This window comes from Neopelma chrysocephalum, unplaced genomic scaffold (assembly GCF_003984885.1).
Source record: "Neopelma chrysocephalum unplaced genomic scaffold, ASM398488v2 Primary Assembly neopelma1_183831, whole genome shotgun sequence".
NCBI classification, from domain to species: domain Eukaryota; kingdom Metazoa; phylum Chordata; class Aves; order Passeriformes; family Pipridae; genus Neopelma; species Neopelma chrysocephalum.
Genome location: NW_020938325.1, coordinates 21,214 through 38,739, shown reverse-complemented (window position 1 = coordinate 38,739; position 17,526 = coordinate 21,214). Strand labels below are relative to the sequence as shown.

General features: G+C 38.5%; 1 protein-coding gene across 1 annotated transcript; it reads left to right on the top strand.

Moving 5' to 3' along the window:
* Positions 1-151: 151 nt before the first annotated feature.
* On the top strand, positions 152-17,321 carry LOC113962628 (synaptonemal complex protein 1-like). The gene is made up of 26 exons (XM_027673382.1): positions 152-314; positions 1,339-1,414; positions 1,582-1,628; positions 2,947-3,111; positions 3,486-3,553; positions 3,738-3,811; positions 5,078-5,136; positions 5,534-5,603; positions 6,206-6,279; positions 6,633-6,747; positions 7,207-7,292; positions 7,429-7,613; positions 8,051-8,118; positions 9,200-9,261; positions 9,813-9,917; positions 10,496-10,599; positions 11,083-11,200; positions 11,428-11,498; positions 12,166-12,247; positions 13,178-13,240; positions 13,916-13,978; positions 14,718-14,834; positions 15,420-15,530; positions 16,194-16,286; positions 16,851-16,925; positions 17,187-17,321. The coding sequence occupies exons 1-26, from the start codon at positions 237-239 to the stop codon at positions 17,304-17,306; spliced, it is 2,349 nt and encodes a 782-aa protein (XP_027529183.1). The 5' UTR covers positions 152-236; the 3' UTR covers positions 17,307-17,321.
* Positions 17,322-17,526: the final 205 nt, after the last annotated feature.

The window sequence follows — 17,526 nt, the reverse complement described above, 5'->3', positions numbered from 1 at the left end:
CGCTCCGGGCCGATCCTCACCGTTCCTCACCCCGCAGCTCCCGGGGCAGCGCCGGCGCCCTCAGAGCTCCGCTGGGCGGCGCCCCCCGCCGGGCTCGCGCCGCGCTGAGGGGCCGCCGCCGCCCCGTCCCTTCCCGCCCTTTTCGCCCTTTTCGCCGTCTCCCCTCAGCGGCCCCAGGGCGGGGCCGCCGACTCGCCCGCCCCCCCTCCGCCCCCCCCCGGCTTTTCTCCGAGGCCATGGAAAAAGAAAACCCGTTTAAATTGTTCGTGCCGCCGCGCCTGAGCGCTGGGCAGCCGGCTGCGGCCAGAAGCCAGGTGAGCGCTGAGGCCGCGGGGCTCTGTCAGGGACGCGGCGCCGTCGGGCCCGGCTCGGGTTCGTGCTGCTCTGGAGGCCGGGGCTGAGGAGAGGGCGGTGGGAGAGCGCAGGGGCCCCTCCCCGGGGACACGGGGACAGTGCTCTGTCCGGGGAGTCCCTCAGAAGAGCCCTGAATTGAAGCACACACACACACGTGCGGGAAAGCCTGTGCTTTTTCATATACTTTTTCATATACTAAATATACTGCTAAGATTGGTGCTGGGGGAAAACATCTTCAGTTTCAATTTCAAAGCCTTTTGCTGTTGTTTCTATCAAAACTGGAGTCACCTTCTCGAGCGTCTGCTCTGAATTGTAGCTGTACATCACTGATGATAAATCCCCGTTTGATGTAATTCAGCACAGGGAGTGAGCACTGCCCCAGTGCTCACAGTGGCTTTGATGTTTTGCTCTCACTGGATCAAGTGTGCAATGAAAATGTTCTGTTACCACACTGAATTATGTGAATTCAACAAGTTATTTTTTCATGTCGAGGCTCCTTTTGAAATCTGTTCAGATTCAAACGGGATATTCTAACAGGAGATGAGTTTCGCTATTTACAACGCGAACTTCTGTTACTAAAAACCTTGTAAAAGGACATTTTCGTGCTAAAACATGATCACGTGTGGTTTAGAGCTGCCCTTGGAAGTAAAGCAAAAAATAAATATCAACTACTGGTCTTCAAAGAAATAATTTTGCTTCCTGAGTCCTTTAATGCCCCTGTGCACAGACAGCCAAGAGCTGCTGAGTGCTCTGCATCAAAAGCTTCCCCTTTGGCCTCAGTCTATAAAGCAAACTGCAGAAGACCAACAGTTTGATAAACTGCTGTGAAGTAAGAGGCGAGTTCCAAAGGCATTACCAACACCTTGGGCTTTGAAAATTGTAGTCAGTTGCTTTTGTAATGAAAAATTCTATTTTCACATTAGCTGTACTTTTTTTTTTCTTTACAAACCTACCCATAAGAAGCTCATTTTAAAATTTGTGCAGGGTTTTAACAAATGCCCAGGTGATGATTTTAAGTTGCCATTCCGTACCCTGAGCCGTGGTGAAGTCACTGATTCAGGTAAGACTAAAATAAACATTTACCTTGCTCATTCTTTAATTTTTAATATTGTTGGGTTTTAATATTCATGAGTAGTCTTAACAGTTTCATAACTGTAATGATGTTAAATACAGTTTCACTGATACTTTTTTTAGAAATACATTGATCAAAATCTTTTCATATTTCAGCTACAATGTCACAGCAAGTAAAACTTTGCTCTGAAGTAGATGAAGAGGTCAGCTAAGTATCAACTCTGCATATCTAACTTCTTGGGGCCTCTTAATTTGTTCCCAAACAGTGCCTAAAGCATTATTCAGTAGATAATTTAGGACTAAAGGAAATAGTCAGAAGGGAATAATCATGTTTTGTCTCCTATTTAAAAGTGAATCAGTTAGAAGATATCAGAGGAGATATTTGTGATTGATTGAACAAGCCTGGAGACAAACCTTTAAAAATTAAAGTGATTCCAAGATTGTTCATTATTTTTGGTTTGGGGTTTTGTTTAAATGTCTGGGAAGTCTGGAGGTTTTAATCCAAGTAAGACTTAAACACTTAGATATCTTTGTGGAAGTGGTTCTGAATAGTCTGTTGAAAGGCAGAAGGATCCTTTGGAAAACTGAAGTAGATTATCCCAGTTGTCTGGTCTGGGTTTATTTTATCTGTAAAACAATTAATTTGGTGGAGTGGTTTCCTCAAGCATTGGATTCTTTTCATAGCATCTTTACCAGCATTTTACTGCTCAGTAAAGCTCGTTTCTTTGCAGTACCTTCTGTACTTCCCATATTCAAAATGCTGTTTGCTGCCACAAAATAAAACACATTTCTTGCAGTTCTCCTACTGATATCCCCAAGGACTAAACTTCTTTTAATCCTGGCAGCTGTTAAAGTACAGTCAGGACTGTAATAATATTGTGATGCAGCCAAAACAAGGACAGTGTGAGGGGAAATCCTGTGTGAGCCAAACTGTCCCGTGGTCTCCTGTGCTGCTCTGACCTGCCTTGAGCACTGACCCAGCGTTGCTTGGACAACACTTGAACCATGTTCTAAGAGCACAAGGTTGGGTGGTTTTCTGCCTGCTCTGTGTAGGAGTTACCTGTGAAAACATATCACAGGTGCTCTTGAGCAGAGCCTCTGCAGCTGCTTTTACTGAGCTCAGCAGTGTCTGTCAGAATGAGAGGAGGGAAATGGTGTGAAGAACATTATAGGAGGAATTTTGGCTCTACTGATAATTCTAGCAAAAGTTTTATTGGTTTTGGTAGAGTGCAGTTATCTGTTTCTTGAAGACCATCTATTTGGTGATGTCTGAAGGCAGTTGGGGGTTTTTCACTTGTGTTTGTGTCTCCTACTTTCTCTGAAATGTCTGTTGTTACAGACACAGTGGATGCACAAAGATTTAAACTTTGGCTCCTGGTCGTGTATAAGCTTGTGTCACCAACTGTGGAAAAAAATTACTCCCTTCTAAGAGATAAATATGTTATCTGAGATAAATATGTTATCTGCAACATTATTAATTAAATAGCATTTGAGATTAAATTGTGGAACCTGTTTTAATAGAATATAGAGACAATGAATGAATTGTACTCAAAACTCTACAAAGAGGCTGAGAAGATCAAGCAGTGGAAACTGACTGTGGAATCAGAACTAAATCAGAAAGAAAGAAAACTGCAAGAAAATAGAAATATTATTGAAGCACAGCATAAAACCATTCAAGAACTGCAGGCCAGTATTGTACAATATCCATTGAATAGATAGAGTTAAGAGAAAGTGCTTCCTGATTTAGTAGGACAATATTATTTGTACAATTCAGTGTTGAAGAATGTTGCAGTTTGATTTGTGCCTTAAGAAAATGGTTCTTCTGAGAAGGGGTGTGCACCTCTCCTGTGTGAATGTGTGTGTGAAGAACATACCTGTGTTTCAGTTGCTCGTAAATTATCGTTTATTATCATGTCTTTAATGCAAAAGATGACTCAGCATGTGAGAAAACAGACTTCTGTCTTCTGACCACAAAATTACTTTTTTTGAGAAGTCACAGTGTATTTCTGGTATTTTTTTCAGTAACAGTGTCTTTTTGTATTTGTTCCCTATGAAATTAGTTTGAAAATGAAAAACTCCATTTAAAACTGGAAGATGAGCTGTGTGAAAAGAAAGATCTCTTGAAAGAGTAAGTAGTAGAGATAAACTTTTTTTGGGGGGGGTGAAAATAATTAGTTTTCATGCTGAGAACTGTGCTGGTGTGGGCAGTTACACAGAGCTGTTAAATTGTAAAGGTTATTTACTTTGTTACTCAGGTACACAAAGCACTGGAATCTTGTGACAACATGTTCTGGTGTTTTTCCCTCTTTTAGAAGCACCGCTTCAAGGCATCTGTGCAACCTGCTCAAGGAGACCTGCACTCACTTCACAGAGAAGACCAGCAAATGTAAATGCTTTTTTAAGTTTGATTTATAAAAGTAAATGTATTTCTGGCTTGCTCTAAATTCACCAACAGAAAAAAGCTCTCATGCTGTTCCAGAAATGTTCTGTGGTTCAGATGAACTGGATGTGGCTCTTAAAATGAGAAGTGAATTTTAGGCAGCTCACAAAATTAGAAGTGAAGCCACATCTGACATGTGTTGCTTTGTAATGTTAACCCCAGAGGTTTTCTGAAGCCAGGAGCATTGTTTATAGTCCATTACAGTTTCCAGGCCTGGGAGATCTTTGGTTTGAGGCAGTGTCAGACCCTGATCAGCTGGCAGTCACTCCAGAGCAGTGCAGGTCTCCTGAAGTCTGAGCTGCCCACTGAAGGGTTTCAGTCCCATCCAGGCACCTTGAATATATGAAGACATATGAGGTGGCACTTCAGGCTGTGTTCCCAGCACTCCAACAGTTTTCCAGAGCTGGCATTTCCTGCTCGGAGCAGTCACACATTGGTGGGGAAAAAAGGTCCCAACCCCAAGGCACAATGAGTAACCAGCATTCTTCTCACTGACTGACCAAGCCAAGACAGCTGGAGAACTTAATGAAGTTTAAATTCTCGAGGGTTTAAAATATATTCTTGACTGGGGATTTTGTTTTATATGCAGTTCAGAATTGGTATTATAATCATTAAACTTTTCCTGACTTGATCCCGGGTACTTAAGAAGTGTCTGTTTCTTTTTAGCCTTAATTCTAGAAACACCTGTGTATAGATACACTGTTCTTCTTTGATAGCTGTGTTTCCTACTGTTCTCTTCTATGATTGTTTTCTTAGGGAAAAATGGTAGCAATTACAAAAATGAAAGAAAAAAAGGAAAATATGGACATGGAGTGTTGTTACAAGTCTCTAATGACAGTTCTGTGGTCGTAGGTATCACTGCTGATGGGAAGAAATTTAGTGCTAAACTCTATATTAGAGTTTATCAAACACTAACATTTTTGATACATTAATATTCAACAACATTAATAGTATAAGAATTGATATAGTTATATAAATTGATCCAGAAGTGCACTTTTCACAGCAAAAGTGAGATTGAGAAGGAAATTTAAAAGCTGAGCTTGCTTGGTGTTTCAATGGAATATACATTTCCCCTAGATTACATAACTTTTGGCACTCTGATTCATAATTACTGGGTTTTAATAAGAAAAGATAATTCCTCTTTTAATTCATTATGCTGATTTTGGCATTCTTTTTCAAAAGAAAAACTGCTGTCCATTCTTGCTTTGATAGATGAACAGGAAAGAGAAGAAACAAGACAACTGTACGAGGAACTTCACAGCAACGTAGAAGTGAGTGACGTGGCTGGTTAAAAGGCTGGAATGGGAGTTCCAGGGGTGTGTTGGGCTGAGTTATGTGCTTTTGTTGGGATACTGTTTGTATCCATCATCTGTGTGGATCGTGTCATGTGTGATGCAGGAAGTCAGACTTTCAGTTCCTTTTCAGAAATGATTTTTGTATTTATAAAGCCCATTGACTGAATGAAGTGCAGGAGCGTGTGGGAGGTGGATCCCTGTGATCTGTGTGGTCTGTGCACAGTGTGAGGTGACCTCCAGAACTTCTGTCTCCTTTGTGTGCTCTGTTTCACCTCCCTGGGAGTTTCTCAGAATGGCCAAGGTTGGAAACCACCTCTGGAGAACTTCCAGGGTTTCCAGTACTGAACTTCAAATCCTGAATTTTGTTTTTCAGAGGATGACAGCGGCGTTTGAAGAGCTTCGTGGGCAAGCAGAGAACGACAGATTGGAAATGAGTTTGAAATGTGAGAATTCTCTTTGTTGTGGTTTATTCTTCAGGTACAACAGTTTTGTACTTCACAGCTTTTATTGCAGCTGCAGTGTCAAGGCAGACAGATGTGAGGTGCTCAAATGGTGAGCAGGTGACTCTGGGACATTGGGACCCTCTTTTATTCATGCTGCCTGCTGTTCACTGCCTGGGCCCTTTCATTGTTCCCCTGGGCCAAATTTGGAACTTTATTTTTCAAAGTCCAAGGTTTCTCTGTGAATACAGTCTGGAGATCACCACTTATTTTATATAGTTGGTGTATTTAAATGATAATGCCCTAGTGTGTAGCTACAGGAACTTTATTAAATATTTGCTTTATATAGGCTACTGTGTCCTGTTTAATCTTTACATGGGCGTTTCTGTTAATTTCTTGTAACAAACATGGAATAATAGACTCATTCTGTGCAAAGCTGGCAAAAAAGGTGTTTTGTCTAATTATAAAATCAAGCATTGTGTCAACAATTGCTCGTTAGGAAACGAATTGTACAATTACAAGCAATCTTAAACTGGAAAGTTGTATTGAACTTGGAGTATCTTTCAGCTAGAATGTTAACTATGGATATTACTGTATCTCAAAAGTAAAAGAAGAAGCAGAAAAAATGGAGAAGCTGGAAAGAGAATGCAAACTGGAAGTCAGTCAGAAGGAAGAGCAGGTTTGCTGAGTTTTACAATCTAATACACACAGCTTTATTTGTGAGTGAAGGGGCAATGCAAGGGCCAAGGAGTTTCTGGGCATTGGTAAAAAAGACAAAAATAACAGCTGGAGCTGCATTTAAGTCAGATTCTGCTAAATTAAGTGATGTTCAGTATCTTTAGTTTGTTAGAATTCATGTTCTGATTCTGGAGAACTTTTTCATTCACGGCTTGATCGATATTTGGCTCAGACCAAGCACCTTCTGTGACTGGAATCCCAGCAAATGTCTGCTCCTCCTCCACGGGGCACAAATGGAAATGGGGATCTGTCCTTTCTCTAGACTTCATTATGATATTATTTTAATTTTGCTAGATTTCAGCTCTTATCATACAGAGTGATGAAAAAGATGATGTAATAAGAGACATCAAGGCTCAGCTGCAGGAATCACAAACTAAGATTGCTGACTTAATAGAAGAAAAAAGTAAGAGTCCTCTCTGCTGTGTTAAAATGTGATTGTTTATAGAAGCATAGGAAACAGGATCATGATAATTTCACTCTGTTACTAGTCAGCAACAGCATTTTGGGGCCTTGCAGGCCTTAGTTTTGTTTGGAACAGCCACTGCTGATGTGAGATCAGAACTGGCAGGGTCGTTTTTAGGGCGAGTCAAGCAGTGAGGGCTTTTGAAGATTGCAAGGGGAAAACACATTGCCTGAGTTTTGCATATTTACAGTCAGACAGGTGCCACTGAGGAGGAAACTTATTTTTCAGAACTTGATTTTCAATATTTTTAAGCCATTTATATTCAAAATATTTGTAGTATATGATGCCAGTACCTTTGGTCTTTGTTAAATTCTATGAGCGTGTATCATTTTACATTTTTAGCAGCATTTTTTAGTAAATACCCTTTTTTTCTTAAATATAAGCATACATCTTTTTGCATTGAAGGAGAAATGTTAAAGGAGTCCCAGGTCAATCAAGAACATTTGAGGGCAGAGCTGGAGGAGGCCAAAACTTCATTGGAAAAGGCAGAGGTACAACTTGCTTATGGTTTTCCAGCATAAATAGATTAGATGAGTAATTGTATAAATAATTACTGAAACTTTAGACATGAAACAACTGTAGCTCTTTGTTGCAAAACATATTTAGAAATGATATAATTTTTTGAAGGTTACTCAAAAGAGCTTAGAAAACGAATTCCAGACTACAGTGAAAACATTAATTCAGGTCACTGAAGAAAAGGAAGCACAGGAGGAAGAATGTAAAAAAACTAAGGCTTTGTGTGCAGCCCTGACAGCAGAGTTTGAGACTTCTATTGCCAATTTGAAAAGCTTGCTGCAAAAAGAGCAAAATAGGTAAATTAAAAGTTTTAAGTTCAAAGAATGGTCTTATAGGTAGCAGTTTATGACAAAATCAAGAACAGTTGGACATGAAGCTGAAATTCAGAGGTTTTTTGTCACAGTGGTCTAAATGCAGAAAATTTAATGTAATTTTTTTCAGTTGTGCTGGTTGATACTGGTCTATAAAAAAAAAACATTTTCCCCCCCTCCTCATAATTCTGTCTTTAAGAAATACAGATTTCTGTATGTAAATATTTGCTTACTTTTATGTCTGTTGTTCTGAAGTTGTAAAAGTGCAATTTGATATGTGTTGCAGGCAGATATACCATCTGCCTGTTGAAAGGCAAATGTTCTTAAAGTGCTTGTGATAAAACCTGGTCTTACTGTCCTTTAGGTTTTGAATGAAGTGTTTTGTACATATACTGGGGTTTTTTTAATTACCGTTTTCTCAGATTAGAGAAATGTGAAGACGAGTGCAAGCTGCTCACCTTGGAGCTCAGAAAGAAGTCTGCTGAACTGGGTAAGACTTGGAGAAAGGCAGAAGATGTTTTCTGCTGTTTTCTGGAAATGTGCTGTCTCTGTTGGTTCGAGAAATGGTTTTACAGTCCCTGTACCTGGCAGGAAATGCTTCAGTTTATTTTCACTCCTCTGCCTCCCTTTTCTCTGGTGGTCACTGTAACTGTGACAGCCAAACCACAGTTCTGGGCCCATCTCCAGTGTAAGACCATCCATGCAGGGCTTCTCCTGGAATCACTTTGGTTTCCAGCTCAGGCTCCTGGCACTGCAGGACTGTCTGAGAGGTGTGACACTGCTGAGCAGCAGGTCCCAGGAATGACTTGTGTAGCTCGTAGCAGAGACAAAACACTCCCGTTAAGGTTTCTGCAGACCAGCTGGATGTGGAATGACACAGGTTATCTTTAAATGCTGCTCTGATGTGCTGGGGTTTCTAGGTAGGTGCTCCTTAGCCCCCAGAGTAAGAGGTCTGTCTTCAGTTTTCCTGCTGTGCAGCACATGTCTCTAGTCCTCATGTGACAGATGAGGAATAGAATTTGATGTCCCTGTGTCCACTGAGGGCATCTGAAGAGTGTTCCAAAGTGAACTGATGGTGCTTGTCTAGATGTGACCTGGGAGAAGTCCAGACCAAACATGACCTCAGTGTCCAGTGTAAAATACCAATGTGCACATAGAAAACATTCTGAAGTTACCAATAACTGGTTTCCTTTCTCAGCATGTCCATGTGAGCACCTTCAGCAGTTCAGATTCTTTTTCTGGAACAATTCAGATGCATCAATACTTGGAGATTACTCTGTTCTTACAGTCCACAGTTTATTTGAAGGCCTAACTGTGGAAAACATAATAGGCTCTGAATTTTATAGAAGATAAATGATTAGTTTCTCTTCAGATATATATTTGCTAGTGTCTTTCTTAATCCTTTTTTCAAGTCCACATTTAGATTAAGTCATAAATTAGCTTTACAGTTTCTGAAGTTAATCCACCAAGTTTTGAAAATCGGGTATTGCAAAGGGAAAATTGTTTTATATTGCCTGCTAAATAGGAAAAATTATTTCTGTTCCATTAATTTTACATTACATGTGCTGTAGAAGAGATGACTAAACTAAAATGTGACAAAGAAAAGCAACTTGAAGAACTGTCAGAAACACTGGTAAGTGTTCATTTTATTCGTCTCATGGCATTTACTTTTCATATGAAATTTCTCTTGCTTTATAAGTATCTTAAGTGCCATATATAAACACTGTTTATTCTGCCTTAATGTTTCTGGTAAACACACAATTTCAGTGGTTTCTTTGAAGGACTTGATTCTTCCCACTGTTTTTCTTGTCCTGTTCTGCTTTGTTTTGGTTTTCCTTGTTAAGGTTTCTTCATTCACACCTATTTAAATGCCACCCCCTCTGGTCATAAAGATTTCCCATTTTTTTCCTTCCTTGTAGGGAGGGAATTAGCTCTGGTGTCAGTGAACCCTCCTGCCCTCTGACACAGGCCCATGTTCTGTCCCAGAAGTCTGAGCTATATCAAGTACATTCTTAATAGAGTTTTTTATTTTCATTATGATTTTGTATTCACAAGTCTAACAAGAAACTGTATCAGCTAAAGTAGGATAGTGTGAAACCAGGGGTGCATTCTACCATTGTCTGTTTATTCCTTAAAATCTGCATTGAATTTTCTGAACTGAGTCTCACCAATGTTCTAAAACAGGGGAAAATTGAAGGACTTTTACTGAAGAAGGAGCATCTTGAGGCTACTGTAGAAAGTTTGCAGCAGAGAGAAGAAGAAACAAAAAATGTTCTTCAAATGAGAGAGGTCTGATAAAAGGACAGTAGTAACATGTTTTTATAAATAGTTAAGTTACACATTATAACTTGTATACCAGAACATAAGAAATGGAGTCAGAGCAGTGCTGCACCCTGAGCTGCTCTGCTGGTGACAGAGGCAGCAGATCCTCTGTCCTAGAGGAGCCTCTGCTCCCTTGCTCTTGCATTCCCACAGTATCTGCATTAAGGATGTGTCCCATCCCTTCAGTTGCCCTTCTGTTCTGTCACACAGTACTGGAATTCTGGGATTTATTTTTAGTCTTTTTTGTTTAGGTAAATGCAAAAAGCTTATGATGTCTAAGTGAATGTCTTTATTTAAAATGATGTCCAAGAAAACTAATTTAGTCAGTAATTTTGCAGACTGGTTAATTAGACTCAGGGTGGGGGACATGTCAGAGTTCAGTGTCTCACACCCCTTCCACAGCACAGAGATGTGAAGATGTGCTCTGGATCATCTCTGCTGGATGTTGTTGGGTCCATCTGGAAGCTCTGTGCTCTCAGTTCATGTCTGGAGACTTTCACGAGTTGTAGTTTAGATGTGTCAACTCAAAACTCCTCTTTTTGCAGAAAGAAATCCACGATTTGAAGGTCCAACTGACCAGTACAGCTGAAAAGGAACAAGATTATTTGAACCAGCTTTTGACTCTGAAAACGGACCTTGAACAAGAGGCGTATGACCATCTTTGAAAATACAATACTCAAAATTTTGGGGGGGTTACATAGAAGTTACTTTATTACACAATGAATGATCTATGATTGTTTTCTAATGAAAATTTTGAATGACACAGTATGACATTCATTATATACTCCTATTTATTAATTACATTTTCTCTCTTTGTGTGTATGGAGTTGTTCCATATCTCTGTGACCTGGTTGTGTTAACATGAAGAGAAAGTTTCTGAATTCATTGTTAATCCTGCTTTGAACTACATCATCTTCAACAGCCATTATATTTATATAAAAGTTGACTCGTTTTCTTTCCTTCTTCTGTTGCCTTTTTGCATCACTGTGACTTTGCTGCAAACCTTAAATTTGTAGATAAAGGCCTGGACTTTTTCCAGCCTGAAGTAACACTTGATAATGGACAAATTTAACTTGAAAGGAAATTTCAAAATGCACGTTCTTATTTCCCTTGACCATTTGTTTTAAATTAGGTTAAAAAATGAGCAACTAACAGTGTGTATCAATGAGCTTTCACTAGAGAAGGAACAAATAGCACAAGAGAAAAGTGGGGTGGCTGCAGAACTCAAGAAACTGCAAGAGAGTCACGAGGCAAGTTGTAGATTTCCAGCTGCTTTTAGATGACAATAATCAGTTTAAAGTACAAATCAGATAGTAAACTGCAACATGCCATGGTTCTGTAGAGTATCTGAACTGGTTTCTGTGTCTGAAATACAAAGAAAGCACAGTTACCCTTGTGAATAAGGCAGGTCAACGTGCTTTGGGGGCCTTTAAATTTTTTAAGATGTCACCTTGAATTTACACGGGTCTTTATTTAGGATAGCAAGAAAAAAGAAGAGAATGCAAAGCAGTTAGTTGAAAACCTGGAAGAGGCAAATGGCCAGCTAAGGCAAGTAAAACCAGATCTTAATATCTGATATTATTAAAGGAATTAGACTCAATTCCATCACAGTTAGTCTGAGTGTTGTGTTCATATGCTGCTTTCTGTGATTTCTGATTAATGTTCTTTTTAGATTATATAGCTAAACGTTGTAGAAATTGGCCATTGTAGACATTTTCTCAAATTAGAGATACCTATTGCTACAGGAACAGTTTTTGCCATAGCTTTGTATTCCATAGAAGGAGCTGTCCTGTTTTGCATTAGACATTTTAGGTGGGAAGGAAATGAAAATAAAGGTTCAAGGTTATGAATTAAATGTGAAAAGGTGAAGCTGGATAAATGTCAGTCTTTGCAGTAGTCTCTGTACCAGCAGTTCCAGGCAGCCTTCCATGTTTCACAGCTGCATTCTGATATTACAGCTTAGGATATATTTTCCTTTCCATACCTTACAAAACGTGTGGACAGGTCACACATTAACTTACCAGGCTCTTTGCTTCATTTTAAGAACATTTTCATTGAACAGCTTATGAAATTCCCATCAATATTAGCAGCTCTTTTTAGAAAATAAAATATGTCTTTACTGAAAAGAAGTTAGATTTCTTAGTAAAGATTAAGCAGTAAAGAGGTTCTTAGTAAATCTTAAATATTTACTAATGCTTGTTAATTTGGCCTTCAGAAATGAACTGGAGTCTTTGAAGGAGAAAATGGCAAAGACAGGGGAAGAGATTGAAAGTAAACTGGATGAAAGAGAAGAAAATGTATGCTGCATCCTGTGCTTTGTCCTGAAAATATACAACATAAGGACAGAATTGAAATGTAAAATGTTTGTTGGGTTGTTTCCTGCAAGGCTCTGCCTCGGGATGTGATCTGTGCCAGAGGGTTCTGCTGCCAGGGCTGCTCCAGGTGTGATCTGTGCCAGAGGGTTCTGCTCTCAGGGCTGCTCCAGGGGTGCCAATATTGTGCACATGCTGAGCCCTTCTGTTTAAAAGACAGGGACCTTCCCTGGGATGGTCATTTAAAAGACAGGGACCTTCCCTGGGATGGTCACTCTTTGCTTGAAGGCTTAAAATTAGAGATTTGTTGGATTTCAGGCAAACAGGGAACCTCCTTTCCTTTATTTCCATCTCCCCACTGAGTGATGGATGGGCTCTGGATTAGCTTTCAATATATGATATGAGTTTCAGCTTAGAGAGATTCAAATATTTTTACTTCCTTACTCTAGTTTCGAAGCACACCTGGTTTTTTTAGCGTTAGAATGGATTTCAGAATTTCATTGTAAAAGTCCAAAATTTATAATTGTGATTCCAGGTTAAGACTATTGAAAATGGAATTTCGAGAAAGGCAAAGCAGTTGAAGACTGTAGGAAGTAACTGGGAAAACTCATTTTTTTCATGGATTGTAGGGAACCTGACACAAGATTGTTTTTTAAATTATGAAGTTACTTTTTTTTCCCTTCTTTCTTCTTTTTAAACTGTACAACCACTGAGGAACTGGTTCACTGCCATTAATTAACATCTTCTAGTAGTTTTAGGCTGAAACTCTGCTCATGTAACACATCAGCTTGTGTTTCAGTTTGCTGGAGTAAATCAGCCTGGGGCAAAAGCACCTTTGAGAACACTGACAACAATCTCTAACACAGGGAGGCATTGCTAGGAGTTATTCATTAATGTTTGAAATATCTCTTTCAGATGAATAATTTAAAGAAACAGGTGGAAAATAAAACCAAATGCATTGAGGAGTTGCAGCAGGAGGTGTGTACAGCTTTTAAAAGTCACAAATACATAAAAGGTGATATTTTGTGGTGACTGTTACTTTTCAACAGGTTTTGTCTGCTGTGATATCTTTAGATACACCTCTGTAATTGATAATTTCCTCTCTTATCCTAACTGAGCAGATTAAGGAGTCACCTTTGAAATTACTTGATTTGTTAAATTGTCCTTCATTTGAAAATAGCAATTCCAGAAATAATATCTATAATAAACATTTACTTTTCTCATTTAGTATATGGTGTTACTTATGGACTTGTAATAAAGCCCTGTCTCAGTTACCACTAGTAGAAAAGAACTGTGCACAATTAGCACAAATTGTAATAACTTCACTGTAAGAATATATCACTTTTATATTATGCCCCTTCTGTCAGCAGCATCTTAGTTTTAATTCCCATTGTGCCCCTCGTTTGTTATTCTCTGTTGCTGCCCAGGAGGAGCCTTTCAGAAGGTCTTGAAGGAACAGGATTATCCCAGGAATTAGTGGAACATTCTTTTTGTTCTGAGAATTGACCTGGAACCTGAACTGCTCCACAGAGAGTTATTTGCTTGATCAAAGCTGGAATTTTTTAAAATTCTGACCTGCTTGATGCAGTTAAACCATTACAGAATTCTATTCACTTTTTAAAGTACAGTGTTTGTTTTGCTTTATTTCAACAGAATAAGGTGCTGAAAAAGAAAATTACTGCAGAAAGCAAGAAAACCAGTGTTTATGAAGGAAAGGTCAGTTTAAATAACATCATGTAGAAGATGAGTGTTTTAAATCCCAGTGTAACTAATGATAATATTTTTCAAATACATTCTGAACTAGTTTATGGATCTGGAATACATATTTTGCAGGAATGGGCCCATAATTTTTGGAAGGTGTTTCCATTTTTAGTCATTGAGCTCTGACTGGGCTCGTAGACATTGAGAAGAGATGGACTCCACATCCCAAGGAATTATGTTCCTGATCAGTCCCTTTCTTTGGTTGGTTGATAGTGTACTGAAGAGGATTCAGTAATCCCATTGAAATAGAAAAGCAATTAAAAGAAATACATGATTTGGGTAGAAAGAAGTGGACTTTTTTTCAGATATTCCTACGAAAAACTTAAAAGAAAAAACTGTAATCAAAATGCACAGTTGGGAGGACAACTGGGAAAATCTGAAATAGATCTACATAGGAGGGAATAAAATCTCTATTTATCTTATTTTTCCAAGGAAGTCACAGCATTTAGGGTGGCTGCTTAGGGCTCTCTTTCCCATTGGGCTCTTGCCATTGTTTCTGTGAGCATTTTCTAACTCACTTCAGGCCAAAGTTTAATTCTTTATGAAAAAAAGCTGAACTTTAAATAGGAAACAGTTCAATCATATACCTGAAAAGTAACAGAGTGTTTCTGCTCAAAAATAAGAGGTAAAAAAAAAAATCATTGGCATATTAATTCCTGAACAAATAACAGCAACAATTTTACATTCCCAAAAGGTGAATAAATTGCAGTTAGAGCTGGAAAATATGAACAAGCAACATAAGGAAACAGTTGACAGCTATCAAAAAGACATTGAAACAAAAAAAGTAAATGAAAATAAACTTCAGGAAGAGGTGAGAGATGTTCATTTTTACTGCAGTTTGAAATTTTTTTGGATGTATGATGGTTTTATGAAGCTTTATTGGCCAGTCCTTGCTCTTACATTTCAGTCACATCAACATACCTGGAACTTCTTGTGTTTGCTTGAGAGCAAAGCTTCAGCACATTAGATGCTTAAGTTGAAGTATTTGTGTATGTCTTTAAAAATAGGAACCCAGTTAAAAGTTCTTTTTATCAAGATATTGTTCAAAGAAATTCTATTGTCGGTATAAATACAGCAGGGGCAAATTAGATTATAACTTCTCCCATGTCACTGTTTTTCTGCAGGAAAAGTTAGGGCAGAGTGCTTGAAATGGCCTTGTGGTTCTAAGTGACACTTACCTGCCATGGATGTACTTTTAATCTATGTTTATTTGCCCATTTTAATAATATGCATAAAAAGTGTAGGATTTGAAAAGGTTCTTAAAAGCAAATGAAGCCTAAATGAGACTATAGATACTTTGCACCCACAGGGGGAAGAAGAAATGAAAGTAAGATTTTTAAAAAATATGTATTGTTGTTAATTGTTCATGAATTAAATGAAATTTAATTACTATCAGGTAGAAAAGTTGAAGTTGCTTTATGATGAAGCAACAATGATACAGAGAGAAACTGATATCCGATGTCAGCACAAGATCAAAGAAATGGTGGCACTGATGGAGAAACACAAGGTAAGAGATTGTTTTGATTGCTGTGATTTGTCCTGGGTGATACCAGGATATGTAAGAACCCTTCAAAATCAGCATATTATGAATTAGAAAGTGCAACTTCATAAAAAAGACCTGAGTCCAGGAAAATGAAGTTGAACACATGCTTCACTTATCATCATCTAAAAATAAATTCATCTTCAGATTTTGAAAACATGCCTCTGGGCAGAAAAATTCCATTTATCTACATTTCTAGGATTTTTTTTCTCTCTAGGCTTCCTCTGACAGCACCTAATGCAGTGTCCTGCAGTGGCAGTTTGGCCTCTTTCTCCAGGAGATTCCTTGGTGACCTTCAGCAGTTTAATGTGACATATTTTAATGTACATTTTTACTCCTCCCTTTTGCAATCTGTTTAGCAGATACCATTAATAAAAACAGCATGGCTTATGTGCTGGGACATGTGCTGCTGCACAGGGATCAAGCATTCTCTGTCAGCCCACAAAATTAATTCTGCTGGGGCATTTTCTGCTCCGTGGTTTCTGCAGAAGCCCCAGAGTTTGTTCCTGGTGCTCCATGAATCTTCAGAAGAGCCTGGTTGGAGAAAAGGACTGATGTTTGCAGACTGGGGAGATCTGGAATTGTAACATTGAGTCCAATGTTTGGTTTGGTTTGGTTTTTTTAAAACAGCATGAATATGACAAAATGGTTGAAGAAAAGGACGTGGAGTTAAAACTCTATAAAATGAAGCAGCAAGAGCAGTTCTCATCAGAAAGATCACTGGTAAGGAGGACTTTTCAACACTAAATAATGCAGTGGAGGGGCTGATGTCATCCAAGTGTAAAATAACCATAAATACCATATTTTACTTTTCCTATTTAATATTTGGAGAGGGGTTAAGTGTCTGCTTTACTGGGACTGAACAGTAAAGATCAACCCACTAATTTCTGCTTGCTTTTATTTTCTTAGAGATCTTATAATAATGTGTGTTAAAAAACCCAAACATTTCTAAAAATAAATTGGAGTAGCAGTTGGTTTCTGTCTGCTTTTCCAGAGAGTGTGTCACATTCTGACCTCACTGTCTAAGAACCTTTAGTGTAGTTGGATTCCATCCCCCTTAACCCCTGTTCTCCCAAGGGTTTTAGGTTCTTACCTTGAACACTTCTGGTCAAGTACCTGGTTCTTATAGTACTTCAGCTCTTTTTAAAACAAGCTAAAACAGAGCTTCCACTATAGGGTTGCAAAACAAATGGATTTTTCCTTTGTTTCTGATGAATATCCCTATTAATTACTGTCTCATTGTGGCCTGTTTTCTTTTTTCCCTGCCCTTTTTCTCCCTGTTTATAGGAAAGTGAGCTGTCATGTTTGAAAAGTGAACTGTCATCCCTTAAGGAACAACTGAAAGCAGAAATGGAGGAAAAGGTGAATTTTTTTAATAACTGTAGCAGTGTGGGTGACAGGTTTGGCCTGGGCTTGTGCACTGGGAGAAGCTGTTTAAGAAATGAATCTGTGCATAGAAAAATGACTTTTGAATGCTGCAGTTGTACTAAATCTGGCCATGTGTTTATATGAACTTTGTAACAGTGTATGATAGTGGACTGTGTTCTGTAATTACACCAAGAAGATTTTTTAACAACTGAATTCAAATAAAATATTTACTTCCTATCCTGTAACTCTTTTTAGGAGAATCTTCTGAAAAAACACTCCCAAAATAGGGTTCCTGAAACTGAAATGGAGCACAAGGTAACTTTAACCAAAGAAATCATTGTAGAATTTGGTCATATTTATACATGTGGAATCTAACTGAAGTTCTGTGATAATTTATGTACACTCAACAAAAGACACTGAAATGCTTTTAGCTTAAACCTTTTTTAATTTTAGAAAACACAGACTTATTTTCCAGAGATTCAGATACCTCCTTTAGATTTGGACAGTGAATCTACTTATATAAAAAATAAAAAGTCTCCTTCTTATGGAAAGACTATTTTAAGTAAAACCAATCTTGCTGTCAATGTCAGTGTCT

Excerpts from the sequence above, each read along its gene's own strand:
- LOC113962628 (XM_027673382.1), top strand. The coding sequence starts at position 237 with ATGGAAAAAGAAAACCCGTTTAAATTGTTCGTGCCGCCGCGCCTGAGC. Across the intron at positions 315-1,338 it reads CGGCTGCGGCCAGAAGCCAG|GGTTTTAACAAATGCCCAGG; the intron begins GTGAGCGCTGAG and ends AAATTTGTGCAG. Across the intron at positions 5,604-6,205 it reads ATTGGAAATGAGTTTGAAAT|TAAAAGAAGAAGCAGAAAAA; the intron begins GTGAGAATTCTC and ends GTATCTCAAAAG.